The sequence below is a fragment of the Oryzias melastigma genome, linkage group LG18 (genome assembly GCF_002922805.2).
Source record: "Oryzias melastigma strain HK-1 linkage group LG18, ASM292280v2, whole genome shotgun sequence".
Taxonomy (NCBI): domain Eukaryota; kingdom Metazoa; phylum Chordata; class Actinopteri; order Beloniformes; family Adrianichthyidae; genus Oryzias; species Oryzias melastigma.
The window spans coordinates 4139585-4156755 of record NC_050529.1 but is presented as its reverse complement, the minus strand read 5'-3'; the positions used below and the strand labels follow the sequence as shown (position 1 = coordinate 4156755).

The 17171-nt window shown below is 40.7% G+C and overlaps 1 protein-coding gene across 1 annotated transcript in view; it reads right to left on the bottom strand.

Moving 5' to 3' along the window:
- Positions 1-5568: 5568 nt before the first annotated feature.
- LOC112139940 (protein NLRC3) overlaps positions 5569-17171 on the bottom strand; it is a 14493-nt gene continuing 2890 nt past the window's right edge. Inside the window, exons 4-10 of the mRNA XM_024262809.2 lie at positions 12863-12976; positions 12693-12745; positions 10761-12570; positions 10516-10557; positions 8027-8200; positions 6732-6905; positions 5569-6623 (exon numbers count right to left, since the gene is read on the bottom strand). Coding sequence (XP_024118577.2) covers positions 6614-6623; positions 6732-6905; positions 8027-8200; positions 10516-10557; positions 10761-12570; positions 12693-12745; positions 12863-12976 — 2377 coding nt within the window. The 3' untranslated portion in view covers positions 5569-6613. The remainder of the gene's footprint in view (positions 6624-6731; positions 6906-8026; positions 8201-10515; positions 10558-10760; positions 12571-12692; positions 12746-12862; positions 12977-17171) is intronic.

Below are 17171 nucleotides of genomic sequence, written 5' to 3'. Positions count from 1 at the left end.
TTATTATTTCAAACTGGTAGCCCTTCGTATGATTCAGTACCCATGAAGTAGCCCGCAGGTTCAAAAAGGTTGGTGACCCCTGCACTAGCTGATTTACATGGCCTGTGTTTACGCTTCTTCTTCCAATCATTTGGGGTCGTGCAATGTGTGGGACACAAGTGATCTCTGGATTCAAAGCTGCTAGCCATCTGCTTGGTTCTCCCCTCATCCAAATCGTTACAATTTATTTCTTTCCAACATTTTTTATTATTTTCAAACAATTTTGAAGAAGCGCCAATGAGCCACAAGGGAGTGCTTAAAGAGCCGCATGCGGCTCCGGAGCCGCAGGTTGCCGACCCCCGTCCTAACGGATGAATCTGGGTTTACATTGATCAGGGCAGATGGCAGACAGCGTGTGGGTGAGTGCTTTGCTGATGTCAATGATGTGGATGGAGTGGCCCATGGTGGTGGTGGGGTTATGGTATGGGCAGGCATCTGTCATGGATGAAGAACACAGATGCATTTTATTGATGTCATTTTGAATGCACAGAGATACAGTGATTGTTGTGCCATACATCCATGAACATCACCTCATGTTTCAGCAAGATAGTGCACGGCCCCATGTTGTAAGGATCTGTACACAATTCTTGGAAGCTGAAAATGTCCCAGTTCTTGCATGGCCAGCATACTCACCGGACATGTCACCCTTTGAGCATGTTTGAGATGTGCTTGATCGGCGTATACGACAGCGTGAACCAGTTGCCACTAATATCCAGCAACTTCCCACAGCCATTGAAAAGGAGTGGACCAACATTCCACATGCCACAATTGACAATCTGATGAACGCAATGTGAAGATGTGTTGCACTGCATGAGGTGAATGATGGTCACACCAGATACTGACTGGTTCTGGGTCCCCAAAACTGCAAAAAAACTGCACATTTCAGGGTGGCCTTTTATTGTGGACAGTCTAAGGCACACCTGTGCACTAATCATGATGTCAGATCAGCATCTTGATGTGGCACACCTGTGAGGTGGGATGGATTACCTCAGCAAAGCAGAAGTGCTCAGTATCACACATTTAGACAGATTTGTGAACAATGTTTGAGAGAAATGGTAATATTGTGTATCTGGAATGAATTTTAGATCTTTAAGTCCATCTCATGAAAAATGGGAGCAAAAACAAAAGTGTTGTGTTTATATTTTTGTTGAGTGTAGATGAAACAACCCAAGCACCAGTTTGAACACAGCATGTCACAATAATCAGGGCGAGTGCTAACAAAGACAAGCGTTCATATCTGAAGCATTTGCCTTGAGGGAATCAGTTCGACTTCTTTCTGCTTTCAATATAAACAAGCTTAACACCAATGTTTGCGTCTCACACATTTAGAGGAATAGAGTCAATTATAAAGTCAAGAACTGAAACAGTTCAATGTGTTTATTCCTATTGTTTGGGATGTATTTGTTTTTTTTTTTTTTACATTTAAACACATTTTTGTCTAATTTGTTTCTTGACTTGTTTGTAATGTACCAGAACTTAATATGTCATTATCTTTTAAGCAATGATCATCAGCTTTAAAGCTATTTTCTACCACTAAATAAATATTCATGTTTAAAGTAATTGTGTAGATGTTTTCTGAATCCACTGTAAAAAAATGTTGCTTTTAGTTCTTTGAACTTATTTTTGTGTGTCACGTCAACTAAAATGTTCCAAAAAATTTGAGACAACTAGAAATATTAGGTTTTAAACCTTCCAACAACAAAAATAGTACAGTCTACTTCAAATTTTTATTGCAAGTCCTCATGAGTCTGCAAGATCTCATGAGACTAGATCACAAATGGCCATTTTCCTCTCATGTTAGAAGGTGGACTGAGGAGTAAATTTTTCTTCACAAAAATGTAATTCCTAAGAGGACTTCAAGGAGTTAAAAGGTAAGTTCATATTTTTTTAACATATGAGGGTCAAATTTGAAGAGGGTGGGTGTCTTCTCTGTGCCTTGTGAAGTACAAACTTGCTAGCATAGTTACCTAGCTATCTGAAAAGGTATATTTTCAGTTAAAGCTTCCTCCTCTGCCTTTTTGATATTATCTCAAGTCTAAGTTACAGATGGATTAAAACTAGCCTACTGCTTTCCCCTTGTTTAATGGATATGTTTCTGGCTAGTTGCTGGCAACTTCTTTGTCAATGGAGGCAGGAAATAGTGGACTGCATTTCAATAGTGAATGCAGAAAATCACTGCTGCCTTCACATTGCATTCTGACTTGGCAGCAAACCTCTTAATGACTGATGGTTCCTATTCTACCGAGCTATAATATGAAGAAAAGGTTTAAGGTTCTTCTGGACAAAATAAATCAAGCAACAAGCTTTAAATATGGGAAGCTGTGCAGATATGTGTGTGCATGTGAGAGTTTCTTCCCTGCGGTGAAGTTAGTTTTAAGTTGGATATTCGACAGACATTCGCTCTGTTCATATTTAGGGACCATCAGCAAATTACAGAATAGCTCTCAAAGTATTGCACCAATTCAAACCAAAACCCTTTAAAATAATAAAACTGATTAAGAACCATCTATAACAACAGTTTACATTAGCTTTTGATACTTTTTCTAATTTTAGTCTTTTTGTTTGGTGTAAATTTTCCCATTTTTCTTCAATAGCTTTTATGTTATTTGAGCAAATCAGTCCAAATACATTTAGAATGGTAGAACATATTAAGAACTATCCATGACGGCAGTTTACATTAGCTTTTGATGCTTTTTCTAATTTTATTTAATTTCTTTGTGTAAAATTTAACTTTTTTCTTCAATAGCTTTTATGTTATTTGATCAAATCACTCGAAATAACTTTAGAAAAGTAGAACGTATTAAGAACTATCTATAACAGCAGTTTACATTAGCTTACAAGGCTTTTTCAAATTATAAAAAATCGTTCAATTTAAATTAATTTATTTTTTTATTTTAATCAATACCACCCTTGAAAAAGGTGGACAGCATTTTATGTATGACACAAACACCAGTGAGGATGAAAAAATAATTGCAAAAAAATTCAGCGCGCTGTCTTGTGGGGTCCAGATGACCTCACTTTTAATATAAACATGCCCAGGATTGCTCAAGGTTAAACAGATAAATTTAGTTTCACGTCAGAAACTAAACTAAAATTTTCTGTTACAGTCGGGAAGAAATGAATTCACTATGAATGTGATTCATTTTTTCATTTCTTTTCTTTTTTTTCAAATTAACCCGGTGTTTTATTTTTTACATCTGGACCCCACAAGACAGCGCGCTGAAATTTTTTTGCAATTATTTTTTCATCCTCACTGGTGTTTGTGTCATACATAAAATACTGTCCACCTTTATCAAGGGTGGTATTGATTAAAATAAAAAAAATAATTAATTTAAATTTAAAGATTTTTTAAAATTTGAAAAAGCCTCGTAACTTAATGTAAACTGCTGTCATAGATAGTTCTTAATATGCTCTACTTTTAAGTGATTTGGAGTGATTTGAACAAATAACATAAAAGCTATTGAAGAAAGAAAAATTTGCATTTTACACAAAGAAATTGACCCGGTGTTTGAACCGCCACCTTAACGTGGTGGAGGGGTTTGAGTGCTTGAGTGATCTCAGGAGCTATGCTGTCGGGGGCTTCTGCCCCTGGTAGGGTCTCCCATGGCAGACAGGTCCTGAGTGACAAGCCAGACAAAGAGCGGTTCAGAACCCCTTTATGAGTAAAAACATGAAAGATTCTGCTACGTCGCCCGGATTGGCATCACCGGGGCCCCACCCTGGAGCCAGGCCTGGGGTTGGGGCTCGGAGGCGAGCGCCTGGTGGCCGGGGCTCCTCCCACGAGCCCCGGTCGGGTCCAACCCAAAGGAGCGACGTGGGATCACTCCCCAGTGGGCCCACCACCTGCAGGGGAGCTCTGAAGGGGCCGGTGCATTGTGGATTGGGAGGCAGTCGAAGGCGAGTGCCTCGGCGACCCAAACCCGGTCATGGAATTTGGCTTTTGGGACATGGAATGTTACCTCTCTGGGAGGGAAGGAGCCTGAGCTTGTGCGAGAGGTTGAGAGATACCGACTAGATATAGTTGGGCTCACCTCTACGCACAGCCTGGGCTCTGAAACTCAGTCCCTCGAGAGAGGCTGGACTCTCTACCACTCTGGAGTTGCCCATGGTGAGAGGCGACGGGCTGGGGTGGGCTTACTTGTGAGCCCCCAGCTCAGCCGCCAAGTGTTGGAGTTTGTACCGGTGGACGAGAGGGTCGTGTCCCTTCGCCTTCGGGTGGGGGACAGGTCTCTGACTGTGGTTTCGGCTTACGGGCCAAACAGCAGTTTGGAGTACCCGGCCTTCCTGGTGTCTCTTGAAGGGGTACTGGAAAGTGCCCCAACAGGGGACTCCGTCGTCCTCCTGGGGGACTTCAATGCCCACGTGGGTAATGACAGTGGCACCTGGAGGGGCGTGATTGGTAGGAATGGCCTCCCTGACCTGAACCCGAGCGGTGTTTTGTTGTTGGACTTCTGTGCACGTCATAGTTTGTCCATAATGAACACCATGTTCGAACACAAAGGTGTCCATCAGTACACCTGGCATCAGGACACCCTAGGTAGGAGATCAATGATCGACTTTGTAGTCGTTTCAGGCAATCTCCGGCCGTGTGTTTTGGACACTCGGGTAAAGAGAGGGGCAGAGCTGTCCACTGATCACTACCTGGTGGTGAGTTGGATTCGCTGGCAGGGGAGGAGGGTGGAAAGACTTGGCAGACCTAAACGTACTGTGAGGGTCTGCTGGGATGTGGGTTCCCACATTCCTGCAACTGTATGACCACCAGAGGGCAGTGAATGTGACAGGTCTCTCTGAGTTCTCTTAAGAGGTTTATGATGTCTTGAGGTAAATGCAAAAATGTTAAATAATTGTGTCTATAGAACTGAGTGACAACAAATTAAGAAACATTGAATGAGAGGTTTGTTGGAAATGTTAGATCTTTTTTCTCCAGTTGTAAACCCGCATCTCATACAATATAACATTATTCTGAACAGCTCACACACATAAAAACTGGGGTTTTACATTTATCTGCTTTTCATGACAGAAATTCAAGTGTCACTTGTAAACTGAGCCTGTGCAGACTGTCTTCTGTCTTCCAAAACATGAACTTAAACTGTAGTTCTTCCTATGCCCACCATGTGGGGCTGTAACACTACTGTACATTGGTGTGCTTCATAGTTAAAATTATTCCTCTCTCAGCCAAACACAACATGGAAGATAGCGGTTTTCTAAAAAAAATTTTTTATTGTTACCAGCAGTTGCAGAATAAAATTCTCACAATAAGACAAGCTTTTGGGGCTGCACGGTGGCACAGTGGTTAGCGCTCTTGCCTCACAGCAAAAAGGCCCCGGTTCAAATCCCAGCTGGGACCTTTCTGTGTGGAGTTTGCCTGTTCTCCCCGTGCATGCGTGGGTTTTCACCGGGGACTCCGGCTTCCTCCCACCGTCCAAAAACATGCTTCATAGGTTGATTGATGACTCTAAATTGCCCCTAGGTGTGAATGTGAGAGTGGATGGGTGTGTGATTGAGGCCCTGAGACAGACTGGCGACCTGTCTAGGGTGTACCCCGCCTTCGCCCATCAGTAGCCGGGATAGGCTCCGGCACCCCGCGACCCCGAAAGGGAAGAAGCAGTCTGGAAGATGAATGAATGAATGAATGAATGAAGACAAGCTTTATTAACTGACCATGAGTCATAATAATCACACTATATAATGCATCAATCTCTGCACTGTGTGCTAGGACCAAGGGATTTAGTATACAGGGAGTAGTGTGTTAGTGTACATGTGCAAGCACGCTGCCAAAGTGTACCATGTGATCATTAAGGGGATCAGCCCAGCCAGCCATTTACTTTAGGTTTTTGCAAAATATGTCAATCCAGCCAACAAAAAAATCTTTCAAACTTATATGCCTTGGTGATTCCTCAAGATATACACAGTTAACTCGATCCAATGCCTTCTCTGCGTCAAAGTCGAGAAACATCACCGGGCTATTTCTCTTCATTGCTATTGACTGTAAATTCAGAAGTCTGCCAGTATTTAACAGTTGTAGAAATTTGATATAGTTCTCCAATTCAGCTCATTTGTCAAAAAATAGCTTAGTTTTTTAACAAGCTGCTGCATAAAAACCTTATTTTATGATCAAAGAGCTGCTGGAGAAACTATTTAAGACTGTATGACAACTCAACTCACCCCAGAAGATTGACCAATACACCAAACATTGAAAAAGCAAACACCAGTTCAAGAAACAAAATTTGACTAACAGGAGCAAAACTTGACAAAAATGTAAAAAAAAAAATAATAACATCAATTTGTAGATTTCAGTTTAATGGACTAATGAGACAACCTGTTATATGTGTGGATAACGTTTTTGTCTTTCATTTTCAAGACTAAAACCTTTTTTTAAAAAACCTTTAAGCTAAAGGTTTGAATGCGAACGGAAGTATCTTTCCACAGTATGAAGACAAAACATAGGAACTGCATTTAAAAGAATGGAGCTGATGCGAGAGTTTACACTGGCAGTCATCTTTTCTCTTTTCCTTTAGTAGCATGGTCCAGAACATGTTACAGATAAACTGCTACTGCTTCATCTGATGGACCATCAGAGCCACCTGTAGATAAAAGAAGGTAAAACATGAATGACAGTTTCCTCAGTGAATCAGAAGAAAGAACATCAATTCTGATAAAAGTATCTGGACTGAGTCCAAACATCTACTGACCTCAGAGTCTCCAGTTTGCTGTCTGGACTCTGTAACAGATCAAGGAGCGGCTGAACGTCTGACCGCTGCAGATGGTTTTTCCTCAGGTCCAGTTCTATCAGGTGGGACGGGTTGGACTTCAGAGCTGAGGCCAGATCCTTACAGCAGATCTTTGACAAGCGACTGTCCTTCAAACTGAATGCAGGATAATATGGAAATTAATTTAATGGGTCAAAAATAAAATGTTGTAATTTAAACTGCAACATGTTTCTATAAATCTTAAAGAGGCCCTACCTTGAAAATTCTACTTTTTGAGGTTTTAAAAGCATTTTACTCTACATTCCTCACTATAAAGAACCCTCAAAACAGTATTTTGATAAGTTGATGCATTCAAGAGTAATCCTCTAAAAACCTGCACTGTCTGCAGCAGCCCCTCCCATACCCATGAAAACAAGCGGGTGAAAACGTGCTGACGTAAGATCGTTGCTAACAGCTCCCTCCAGGAAGAGACTGTGCTGCAAGCTCCGCCCCCAGACTAACACAACCCTCAATTTATCCCCTTACAAGTGACAATCACCAAAAGACATTGATTTTAGATTCATAATACCATATATCTTCCAGATGTGTCCTGTCTTTAATAAATTCCAGCTCAAATAAGTGTCTGTTACTTTCTCCGCGCCGCTCCTTTGAGACCCTCCACCCAGTCAGGCACAGCCGTGCAGAAGCGAAATGTGTTTTTGAAGGAGTTTAGCGATGGCCAGACCTACTAAAGGCAGATATATCATATGTGCATCCATCTTTGAAGAAGTTTGGACTATTTTTGTGGGAGAAATACAGAGATGCTGCCATAGGTGCAGCCACACTCAGCGGCAGGCGGAGCTTCAGGAATAGAGCCGTTTTACTTACGGGTAGAGAAAAACTCACAAAATATAACTAATATCTAATGAGCAATTCATTTTTTAGAGGTCGAAAGGCAATATATGATCTTATATATATATACAATATATATATAGTTCACTCTGAAAGCCTTAAAAAAAATCATGGTTGGGCCCCTTTAAGAAACTGAGAAATGTCAAATATGAAAACAAAAATTAGCTTCTAAATGTTCAATCTAATTTTTTTTTAAAGGATGAATATGTATATAACTAAAAATAAATATATATGTCTGCAACTAATAAACTAAAATCTGTTGTACTATAACTCCTGCCTCTAAATTTTTCCAAAGAAATTTCAAACATCAATGACTCAAAAACAAAACTTTTTCAGTTAGTTCAAAACAAAGAAATGTACCCAACAACACAATTCTCAGCACTGACCTCAGTACTTCCAGTTTGCAGTTTGGACTCTCCAGTCCTTCACACAGGAACTTCACTACTACATCAGGCAACTCGCTTCCACTCAGATCCATTTCTGTCAGATGGGAGGGGTTAGACTTCATAGCCGAGGACACAATATTCCAGTGACGCTCAGGTGGTAGAGGAAAACCAGGGCTTTGATGACAAACACAAGAAAAAACATATTAGCTTCTGCTAATACATCCATTCATTCATCTTCTTGACCGCTTCTTCCCTCTCGGGGTCGCGGGGGTGCCGGAGCCTATCCCGGCTACTGATGGGCGAAGGCGGGGTACACCCTGGACAGGTCGCCAGTCTGTCGCAGGGCCTGCTAATACATATTTTTTCATTTATCAGAGACAAGATGCGCAATGCCAAAAAAGAAAAAAAATAATAAAGGGAGCACCTAAATAACTAGATGTTACCTCAAATGAATCACCCTTCCGTTTAATTGAACTTAACTGAATTTATTTGCTGAATAAGGACAGATTTAAAAACAGACATTGAACAGCATTCTCATACCAAAATTACAATGCTTTTAGCCGTAGCTAATTTGGAGCATTCCTCTTAGCTGAGCTTTTTTTTTGTTTGCTTTTTCAGTTGCAATTATATGTAAAATGAGAGTAAAATACCAGAAATGATAAAAATCAAAAAACCATCATAAGCGGCGTTTACATGGCCAGAAGTAATAAGAATAAAAATGTGTCATGCAAACACGCCTTTCGGAATACTCTGGGCCGAACACACTCATTTGTTACTGTGTGCTGGGTGCAGGCGGCTTTTAAATGTGGAAATGCTGGTCTGCACACCGAAAATTCCTAAGAAACCATGCAAAAAATCTCAGAAATTCTTGTTTCCAACCATGTCCAGACAAAATAAAGGCTAAGGGCGACAGTGGCTCAGGTGGTAGAGCGGGTTGGCCAATGATCAAAGGATAGGCGGTTCGATTCCGGCTCCCGCCAGCCAAGTGTCGTTGTGTCCTTGGGCAAGGCACTTAACCCTACTTGCCTCCAGTGTGACTCCACTGGTGTGTGGATGTGTATGAATGTTCCGGTGATGGTCAGAGGGGCCGTAGGCGCGTACTGGCAGCCACGCCTCTGTCAGCCTGCCCCAGGGCAGCTGTGGCTACAGTAGTAGTTCACCATCACCAAGTATGAATGAGGTGTGAATGAATAATGGATATACAATGTAAGCACTTTGAGCGTCTGGAAAAGCACAGATAAATCCAATCCATTATTATTATTGATGTTATCCCCACATATTTATATGCAGCCAAGATGCACAATACTGCATTTGTTTGTTAATAACGGAACTCGCTATATAGTCTTCTATGACTATTTCCAGAAAATTAGACAGTTCTGCGCATGTCAAAATGATTTATTCCGATCAGCCACGTGGTGCATGGAAACTTTTACCTTAAAGCTTTTTAGGGCCCTTGTGCACAGTTATTTTCTAATCCGATCTTTGATCCAATTCAAGACATTTTGCACATGTAAACGCTGATATTGGTGAAAATGACATAAACCAGTTTTAAAGAGCCAGGGACAGATCAATAGGATAAAAACACAGCAAATCAACCTATTAAAACATGTGGGTAGTATTGCTGCTGATATAACCAAGACTATTTGTTTAAAACGACTAGACCTGGACAAAGACTTCATATCAGTGGGGAGGGAGTTCCCAGTCTTGCACCTTTCACCAAGTGGGCAGTCGGAGCAAAACTTGATCTTACAATCCCCAGTGGAGACCGCTCGGGTTTATCTGCTGCAAGTGTCTAATTTACAGATAAAGGTCCTTAGAGGCTTGGGTGCCAGTTCATTGGAGCATTTAAAAATCATTAAAAAAAAAACTAAAATTATTAAAAGTGAAAATGTTATATTTCATTGAAATTTCACGGTGGTGCTGAACAGCGATCGTATGAACTTCCCTAATCTTAAACAGATCATCTTTTGTTGCTGTTATAAAGTCTGACTCAAACTTTTTCTCTGAAAACTGTGATGTTTATTCTTTGACAGATGTGATAAAAAAAATCATCGAAGACTAGATCAGGGTCAGAAATAGTTTTCCCTGCAAGTTCCAGTCATATTTGACGTCAGAGGTGACATTGGGATTTGTTTGTTGTCTGCACATATTTTACATGCGGACTCAACAGATGGACCAGGGAACTCCTGGTCTATGTTCACTCACAGTGTGTAAATATGGACCAATGAAGTTCTTAACAGCTAGTTTTAATTTGTCTTTACAAGTTAGTCAGGTTAGACACTTCGGAGCAGTAAATCTAAAACATTGGCATTTTACAAATACAAACACTGCAAGAATTAAAAGTAGTGTCTAAACCAGATCTAAAGATTGTTCAGATATGTTGACTATTTTACTAGTCTGCTCATTGTAAATTAAAAAGGAACTATCAGTGAAACAGAATGAACAGTACGTACTGCTGGCTGCTAGGACAAACAGGCCAAGTCTCTTACCATTTAAATGGTAGTTTTTCCTTTATTTCTCTTGTGTGAAACCTGAAAAAAAAACAGGAAAAGGAAAGAAAAAATGTCAACTGAAGGTAACATGAAGGAAAAACAATTCTTAATAGAATTGACCAACTTTTGAAATAAAAAACTATGACTGCACTTCCTGATGAACAACTTAAACTTCCTTAGACACTAATAAGTAGTTAGAATTTAAGATTAACATTTTTAGAGAAAATCAAATCTGAACTCACCGAAACTTTCTGCAGTTCCTCACTGCTGGAATCATTCTCAAACAACCCGAAGGTGATGCATCTAACTTGTTCAGGTCCAACTCATCCAGAACCTCCTCTGACATTTGCAGCATGTGGGACAGAGCAGAGCAGTGGACGTCTTGGATTGTTTTCTCTGATAGGTTCTTTGACTTCAGGAACACTTGGATCTCCTGATAAACTGAGAAGTCCTTCATCTCCATTAGACTGTAGAAAATGTTGATGCTTCGATCTGGAGAGTATGTGCATGTTTTCCTTTCTTTGAGGTTGGTAATAACTGTCTGGATGTCTTCTGGACTATTCTCCTTCTGACCCAAAAGGCTTCCTAAGAGTCTCTGGTTGGATTCCATTGTGAGGCCATGAAGGAAACGGACAAACAGATCCAGATGACCAGTTTTACTACCCAGGGATTTTGTCAAGATGTTGTTGAAAAACTCTTTTAAAGAAGAAAACGTTTCATTTGAAGGTCCGTTTCCTTTCTCATCTTGGAGAAATTTCTCCACCACCTCTGTCTTCTTGTTGTTGTAACAGTGCATCATGTAAACTGCAGCCAGAAACTCCTGAACACTCAGATGAACAAAAGAGTAAACTGCTTTCTGGAAGATCTCACACTCTCTTCTGAAGATCTCAGTACAAACTCCAGAGTACAAAGAAGCCTCTGTGACATCCAGACCACACTGCTCCAGGTCTTCTTGGTAGAACATGATGTTTCCTTTCTCCAGATGTTCAAAGGCCAGCCTCCCCAGCTTCAGGAGAACTTCCATGTCAGCCTCTGTCAGCTCCTGTGGATTCTCTTCATGTTCCTGCTGGTATTTGTTCTTCTTCCTCTTTGTCTGGACCATCAGGAAGTGTGAATACAAGTCAGTCAGGGTGGTGGGAAGGTCTCCTATCTTTTCTGTGGCCATCATTTGCTCTAGAACCACAGCAGTGATCCAGCAGAAGACTGGAACTCCACACATGATGAAGAGACTCTTGGAGGCCTTGATGTGGGAGAAGACTCTGCTGGACAGATCTTCATCACTGAATCTCCTCCTGAAGTACTCCTCCTTCTGGGAGTCAGTGAAGCCTCGTACTTCTGTTACCCTGGAGACACATGAAGGAGGGATCTGATTGGTTGCTGCAGGTCTGGAAGTGATCCAGACCAGAGCTGAGGGAAGCAGATGTCCCTGGATGAGGTTTGTCAGAAGAACATTGATTGATGACTTCTGAGAGACATCAGACACCACCTGACTGTTGTTGAAGTCCAGAGAAAGTCTGCTTTCATCCAGACCATCAAAGATGAAGAGAAGTTTACAGACAGACAGCTGCTCTGCTGTGATCTTCTGGAAGGTTGGATAGAAAACTTGGATGAGAGTGAGAAGACTGTGCTGCTCATCTCTGATCAAGTTCATCTCCCTGAATGAAAGAGGAATCACTGCACTGATGTCTTGGTTCTCCAAGCCCTCGGCCCAGTCCAGAGTGAACTTCTGCACTGAGAAGGTCTTTCCAATTCCAGCAACACCACTGGTCAGAACCACTCTGATGGGTCCATGCTGGTCAGTTAGGACTTTGAAGATCTCCTGACATCTGATCTTAAAATCAGGAAGGTAATTGATTTTGGATGCAGATTCCAGCTGCTTCACTTCATGATGGGTATGGACCTCTTCTCTCAGTCCCTCTGTGATGTAGAGCTCAGTGTAGATTTTGTTGAAGAGAGTTTCTCCTCCTATTTCATAAGTTCCCTTAGTCACATGTTCATGTCTCCCCTTCACACTGATCTGATGTTCATTTAAAAGTTCCTGCAGACCAACATCTGTTGAAAAACAAGAACACAAAAAGCCAAATTGGGTTGTTTTTATCTGTATTCAAGTCAACACCAGCAGAATTTGAGTTTACTGAAGAAGAGTTCATCAACAGAAAGACTTTCAGTTTTACCTTGAACAGTTCTGTTCTGGTTGATAGTCTGTTGTTTAGCTCTACCTCTGGAACTGAGTTGGATAGACAACGTTTATAATTTCGCAAATGAGTACCTCACTAGAAATTTAGAATTTTGTACCATTTTTGTTTCAACTCTCGTCTTACTTTAGGCCAGTAAACTGTCTCACCTCTGCTGTTCATTTTCAGAACTGAAGAATGGATTTTGCTCTCTGGACTGGTCACTCCTCATGGATACACAGCTGGACGCTGAAGACTGGACTCTCTGTTTGAGCTGCTGACCACTGCAAACCAGGAAAGAACAATTAGATAGTACATTATTGCCTTTTGAACTATGCACAATACAATAATAGGCAACAATTAGGCAATAGGTAATAATCTTGACTTGGAGCAAGATGGCTGCCAGGACACATGCTTGGTAAATTGCTCATCAACTTTACTACTTAATTTTGATTTGTTTGACTGGGAACCTCTTTTCCCTTTTGGAATACTTTTGTATTTTTGGATCATTTTGAAAATCACCTTGGTCTTGATACAATGTCTAAATCAAAGGCAAGGAATATTCTGAAACAAACAGACCCAGAACCGTGCGTGGAAACACCAGAGACAATCAGAGATGCCACACCTGGTATGACTGAATTACTTAAAGAGATAAAAGTTTTTCGCATGGAAATGACTACAATTTTTGAAACTCTGTCCAAAGAAATTGACGAAGTCCGGCGCAACGGTTACGCGGGCATGATCAGCGACAGCGGTCAATTGTTGTCTACTTTCACAGTTATATGACAAAACAAAGCGTTCTGAAGGCCGCCTGGACAAAGAAGGCCATCCAAATGGAAGATAACCGGATCTATTTTGATGAAGATTTCACCCCGGCGATCTACAAGGAACGTGCAAAGTACAAGGATGTGCGCAGGGTACTACGAGAGAGGAAAATAAAGCACCACGTCGTTTTTCCAGCCAGACTGAAGATTTTCTGTGAGGATAGCAAAATTAAAATCTACAAAAACCATTCAGGAAGAAAAGTAAAATGTATGGGAACTATGTCAAATATAGAACTAAAATTCTGGAAGTAAAATATAAAAGATAAATAGATAAATAGCTTAACAACAATAATGAGGAGGGCTGAAAAAGATTATTATAAAAACAAATTGGAAAAAAATAAGCATAATAATAAGGAAATATGGAAAACTTTAAATGACGACGTGCTCAAGGTAAAATAATGCCAGTATATTGTGTGCATGAAGGAAGGATCATTAATGATGAAATTCAAATAGCAAATGAGTTTAATTCCTTTTTTGCAAACGTGGGAACCAACATTGTGAGGTGTCGAGAAGAATTAAAACATGATGAATGTATTAGCATAACAAAAAGTATAAAGAAAATATTGAATTCTACTTATATTGATGAAATCACAGAACATGTTTTATCAATTGTTAGAAAATGTAAGAATAAAACTTTAATGGACTGTGAAGGAATAGACATGATCATAGTAAAAAAAGACAATAGACTGTATTCTCAAACCCTTAACATACATTCTTAATCTCTCTTTTTGGACCGGAACTTCTCCTCAAAAAATGAAAGTGGCTAAGATAATTCCAATATTTAAACAAAATGATGAACATGTTTTTAATAATTACAGACCAGTGTCTGTACTTTCGCAAATTTAAAAAATAATAGAAAAATGGTTCAGACAGAAATTGGATGTTTTTCTTGAAAAAAATAATGTACTTTTTGAAAATCAATATGGATTCCGATCTGACAGATCTACATCTACTGCACTCATTCACCTAACAGATGAGATTTTGGATGCAATTGATTGGAAGCATTTTACGGTCAGTTTATTTCTTGATTTACAAAAAGCATTTGATACAGTAAATCATTATATTTTGTTAGCAAAATTGGGCAATTATGGTATAAGAGGTGTTGTATTTAAATTATTGGAAAGTTATCTTGAATTCAGACAACAATACGTTCAATTAATAACTAAAAATCAAAATGTGAGATGGTATTTTCTAGAATTCCACGAGGTTCAGTAATTGGACCTAAACTTTTTTAACTATTTACAGTATCTATAAAATTTTAAAAGAGATGAACTTAGTGTTATCTCCCGATGATACAACTATTTACAGTTCTGGGAATGATTTAGAATGAGTTATTGCAAATATAGAAAAAGGAACTGGTTATTTTACAAAGATGGTTTGATATCAATAAACTAGTTTTAAATTGGGAAAAGACTAAATGTATGATATTCGGAACAAAAAAATATGATGGAAGTAGAAATATTAAAATTGACAAAGCTGTAATTCAAAATGTTTCTGAAATCATTTTTTTAGGAATAGTAATGGATAATAAACTTTGCTGGGAATCCCACATTGATTATATAAGCAGGAAAATAAGCAAAAACATTGGTATTTTATATAAAGTAAACCATACCGAGAGACATTGTTCATCTAATGTGGAGTTTTTAATTGTCAAATGCAGACCCTATTATCTCCTGTAGAATTCACCTCCATCATATCATACTCCCCCAGATGCTGATGCCAAGTTGGCTATGAAAGATCTCCATGCTGCAATTAGTGAACATCAGAAGAATCATCCTGAGGCTGTAATTACTGTTACTGGTGACTTCAACCACTCCAACTTGAAGACTGTCCTCCCCAGATTCTACCAACATGTATCCTGTTACACCAGAGGGGACAAGACTTTGGACCATGTCTACTCCAACGTGGCGGGAGCATACAAACAACACTCCTCTCCCTGTTCCACACACCTCAGTACTCACCACTCACCCATCGTGTGAAACCCACTGTGAGGACAATAAAAGTGTGGCCAGATGGGACAGATGCTTTGGTTCAACACAGATTTGACAAGGTTCAACCGCATAGACACAGTGTGCCTCATCTGTGCTGGACCATAGGCAGTATCACCACCCAGAAAAAGACCACCATGTAACCCTAACCCTAAATCTAACCAGAAGCCTTGGAGGAACCTGGATGTTCTTCTCCTGCTGAGGGCCCGGAATACCGTCGTCAGCAAACCAAGGGCTGAGCGGAAGAGGGGAATCAAAAAGGCTAAATACTGATAAAATAAGAAGCTAAAAGAACACTTCTGTAACTCCGAAGTATGTGACAAAGACTTTAAATGATCACAAACTACAGGACCCCCCACCCTCCTCCTCTGATGCCTCCTTCCTAAACGAGCTCAACTACTTTTATGCTCGGTTTGAGAGAGAGAATGTGACAACTGCAACCAAAGCAGTTGTGACTCAAGACCACCAACCATCGACTCTTTCCACTACTTGACGTAGGAGCAGTGCTGAGCAAGATCACCCTCCATAAGGCTGCGGGTCCTGAAGGCGTCCCCAGACATGTTCTCAAGAGTACGTTGGAGAACTAGCAGGAGCACTGCCTGACATATTCAACCTGTCCTTGGCCCATGGTGTGGTACCAACCTGCTTCAAATCTACCTCCATTAAACCAATACCAAAGAACTCCAGCCCAACAGGTTTTAATGACTACTCCCCCAATATCCCTCACCCCAATCTTCACAAAGTGCTTCAAACAGCGGTCTTGCTACATCTCAAGTCTAATCAGTCTAATCTGTACATCCCAGCGTCTCTCCTACTTTAGCCTTACCTGCTGTATAGGTGTTCACTAGGAGCTGTGGCCAACAGTACGCCCATTAAACATTTTGAAGATAAACTTTTTTTTTCTCTACAGGTTCACTGAATGGTTTATAACCTTGATTTATCAAGCGGACCACTTGCATATCCTGTACAGGATTGATCATTAATTATCACAGACAGCCCATATCTACCCGTAAGAGCAGTCAAATAATGACCATGTTAGAGTAAGACATGTATAACTGGAGCTTTAAGGAAGTGATTAGACATGCAAAAAAACATTTGAAGTAGGAGAACATTTCAAGACCCAAGAATACTGTACATAATAAAAAGGAAGAAATCAGTTAAAACTGAAGACTTGGACAGATAAGAAACGTGGAAGAAACATTTATTAAAGCTGTGGAAGAGTAAACAGTCTACCCCTCCTGCTTTGGCGAACTAAAAGTTGGATGAAGGACAATACATGCATATACAATTCAAAATTAACAACTAACTATTACTCGGATTTTGGTCCCCTTTGCTGTTTTGCTTTCCAGGCTTATCTCAGTTGTATTAGAAACTGTCTCACCTGGGCGGTCTGGCCCCGTCTGGTGGGGGGGTGTCTGTGGGAGCGGGGGTCCCATTAGATACGGGACCTGGGGGGTCTGGCTTGTCGGGCTCTCCACTGAGAAATCGGTGGGGGCCGCGGCCGGTCTGGCTGCCTAGGTCCCGTTGGTGCCTGACCAGTGCACCCACAGGGGAGGCTCTTGGGGGCGGGGACTCGGACTTGTCCCTGGGACTGGCTCCTTCTTGGCTCCTCCCTCCTTGTGGGGGGTGGGGGGTGCTGCGCCTGGCGGGTCGGCTCTTGGGGGGTG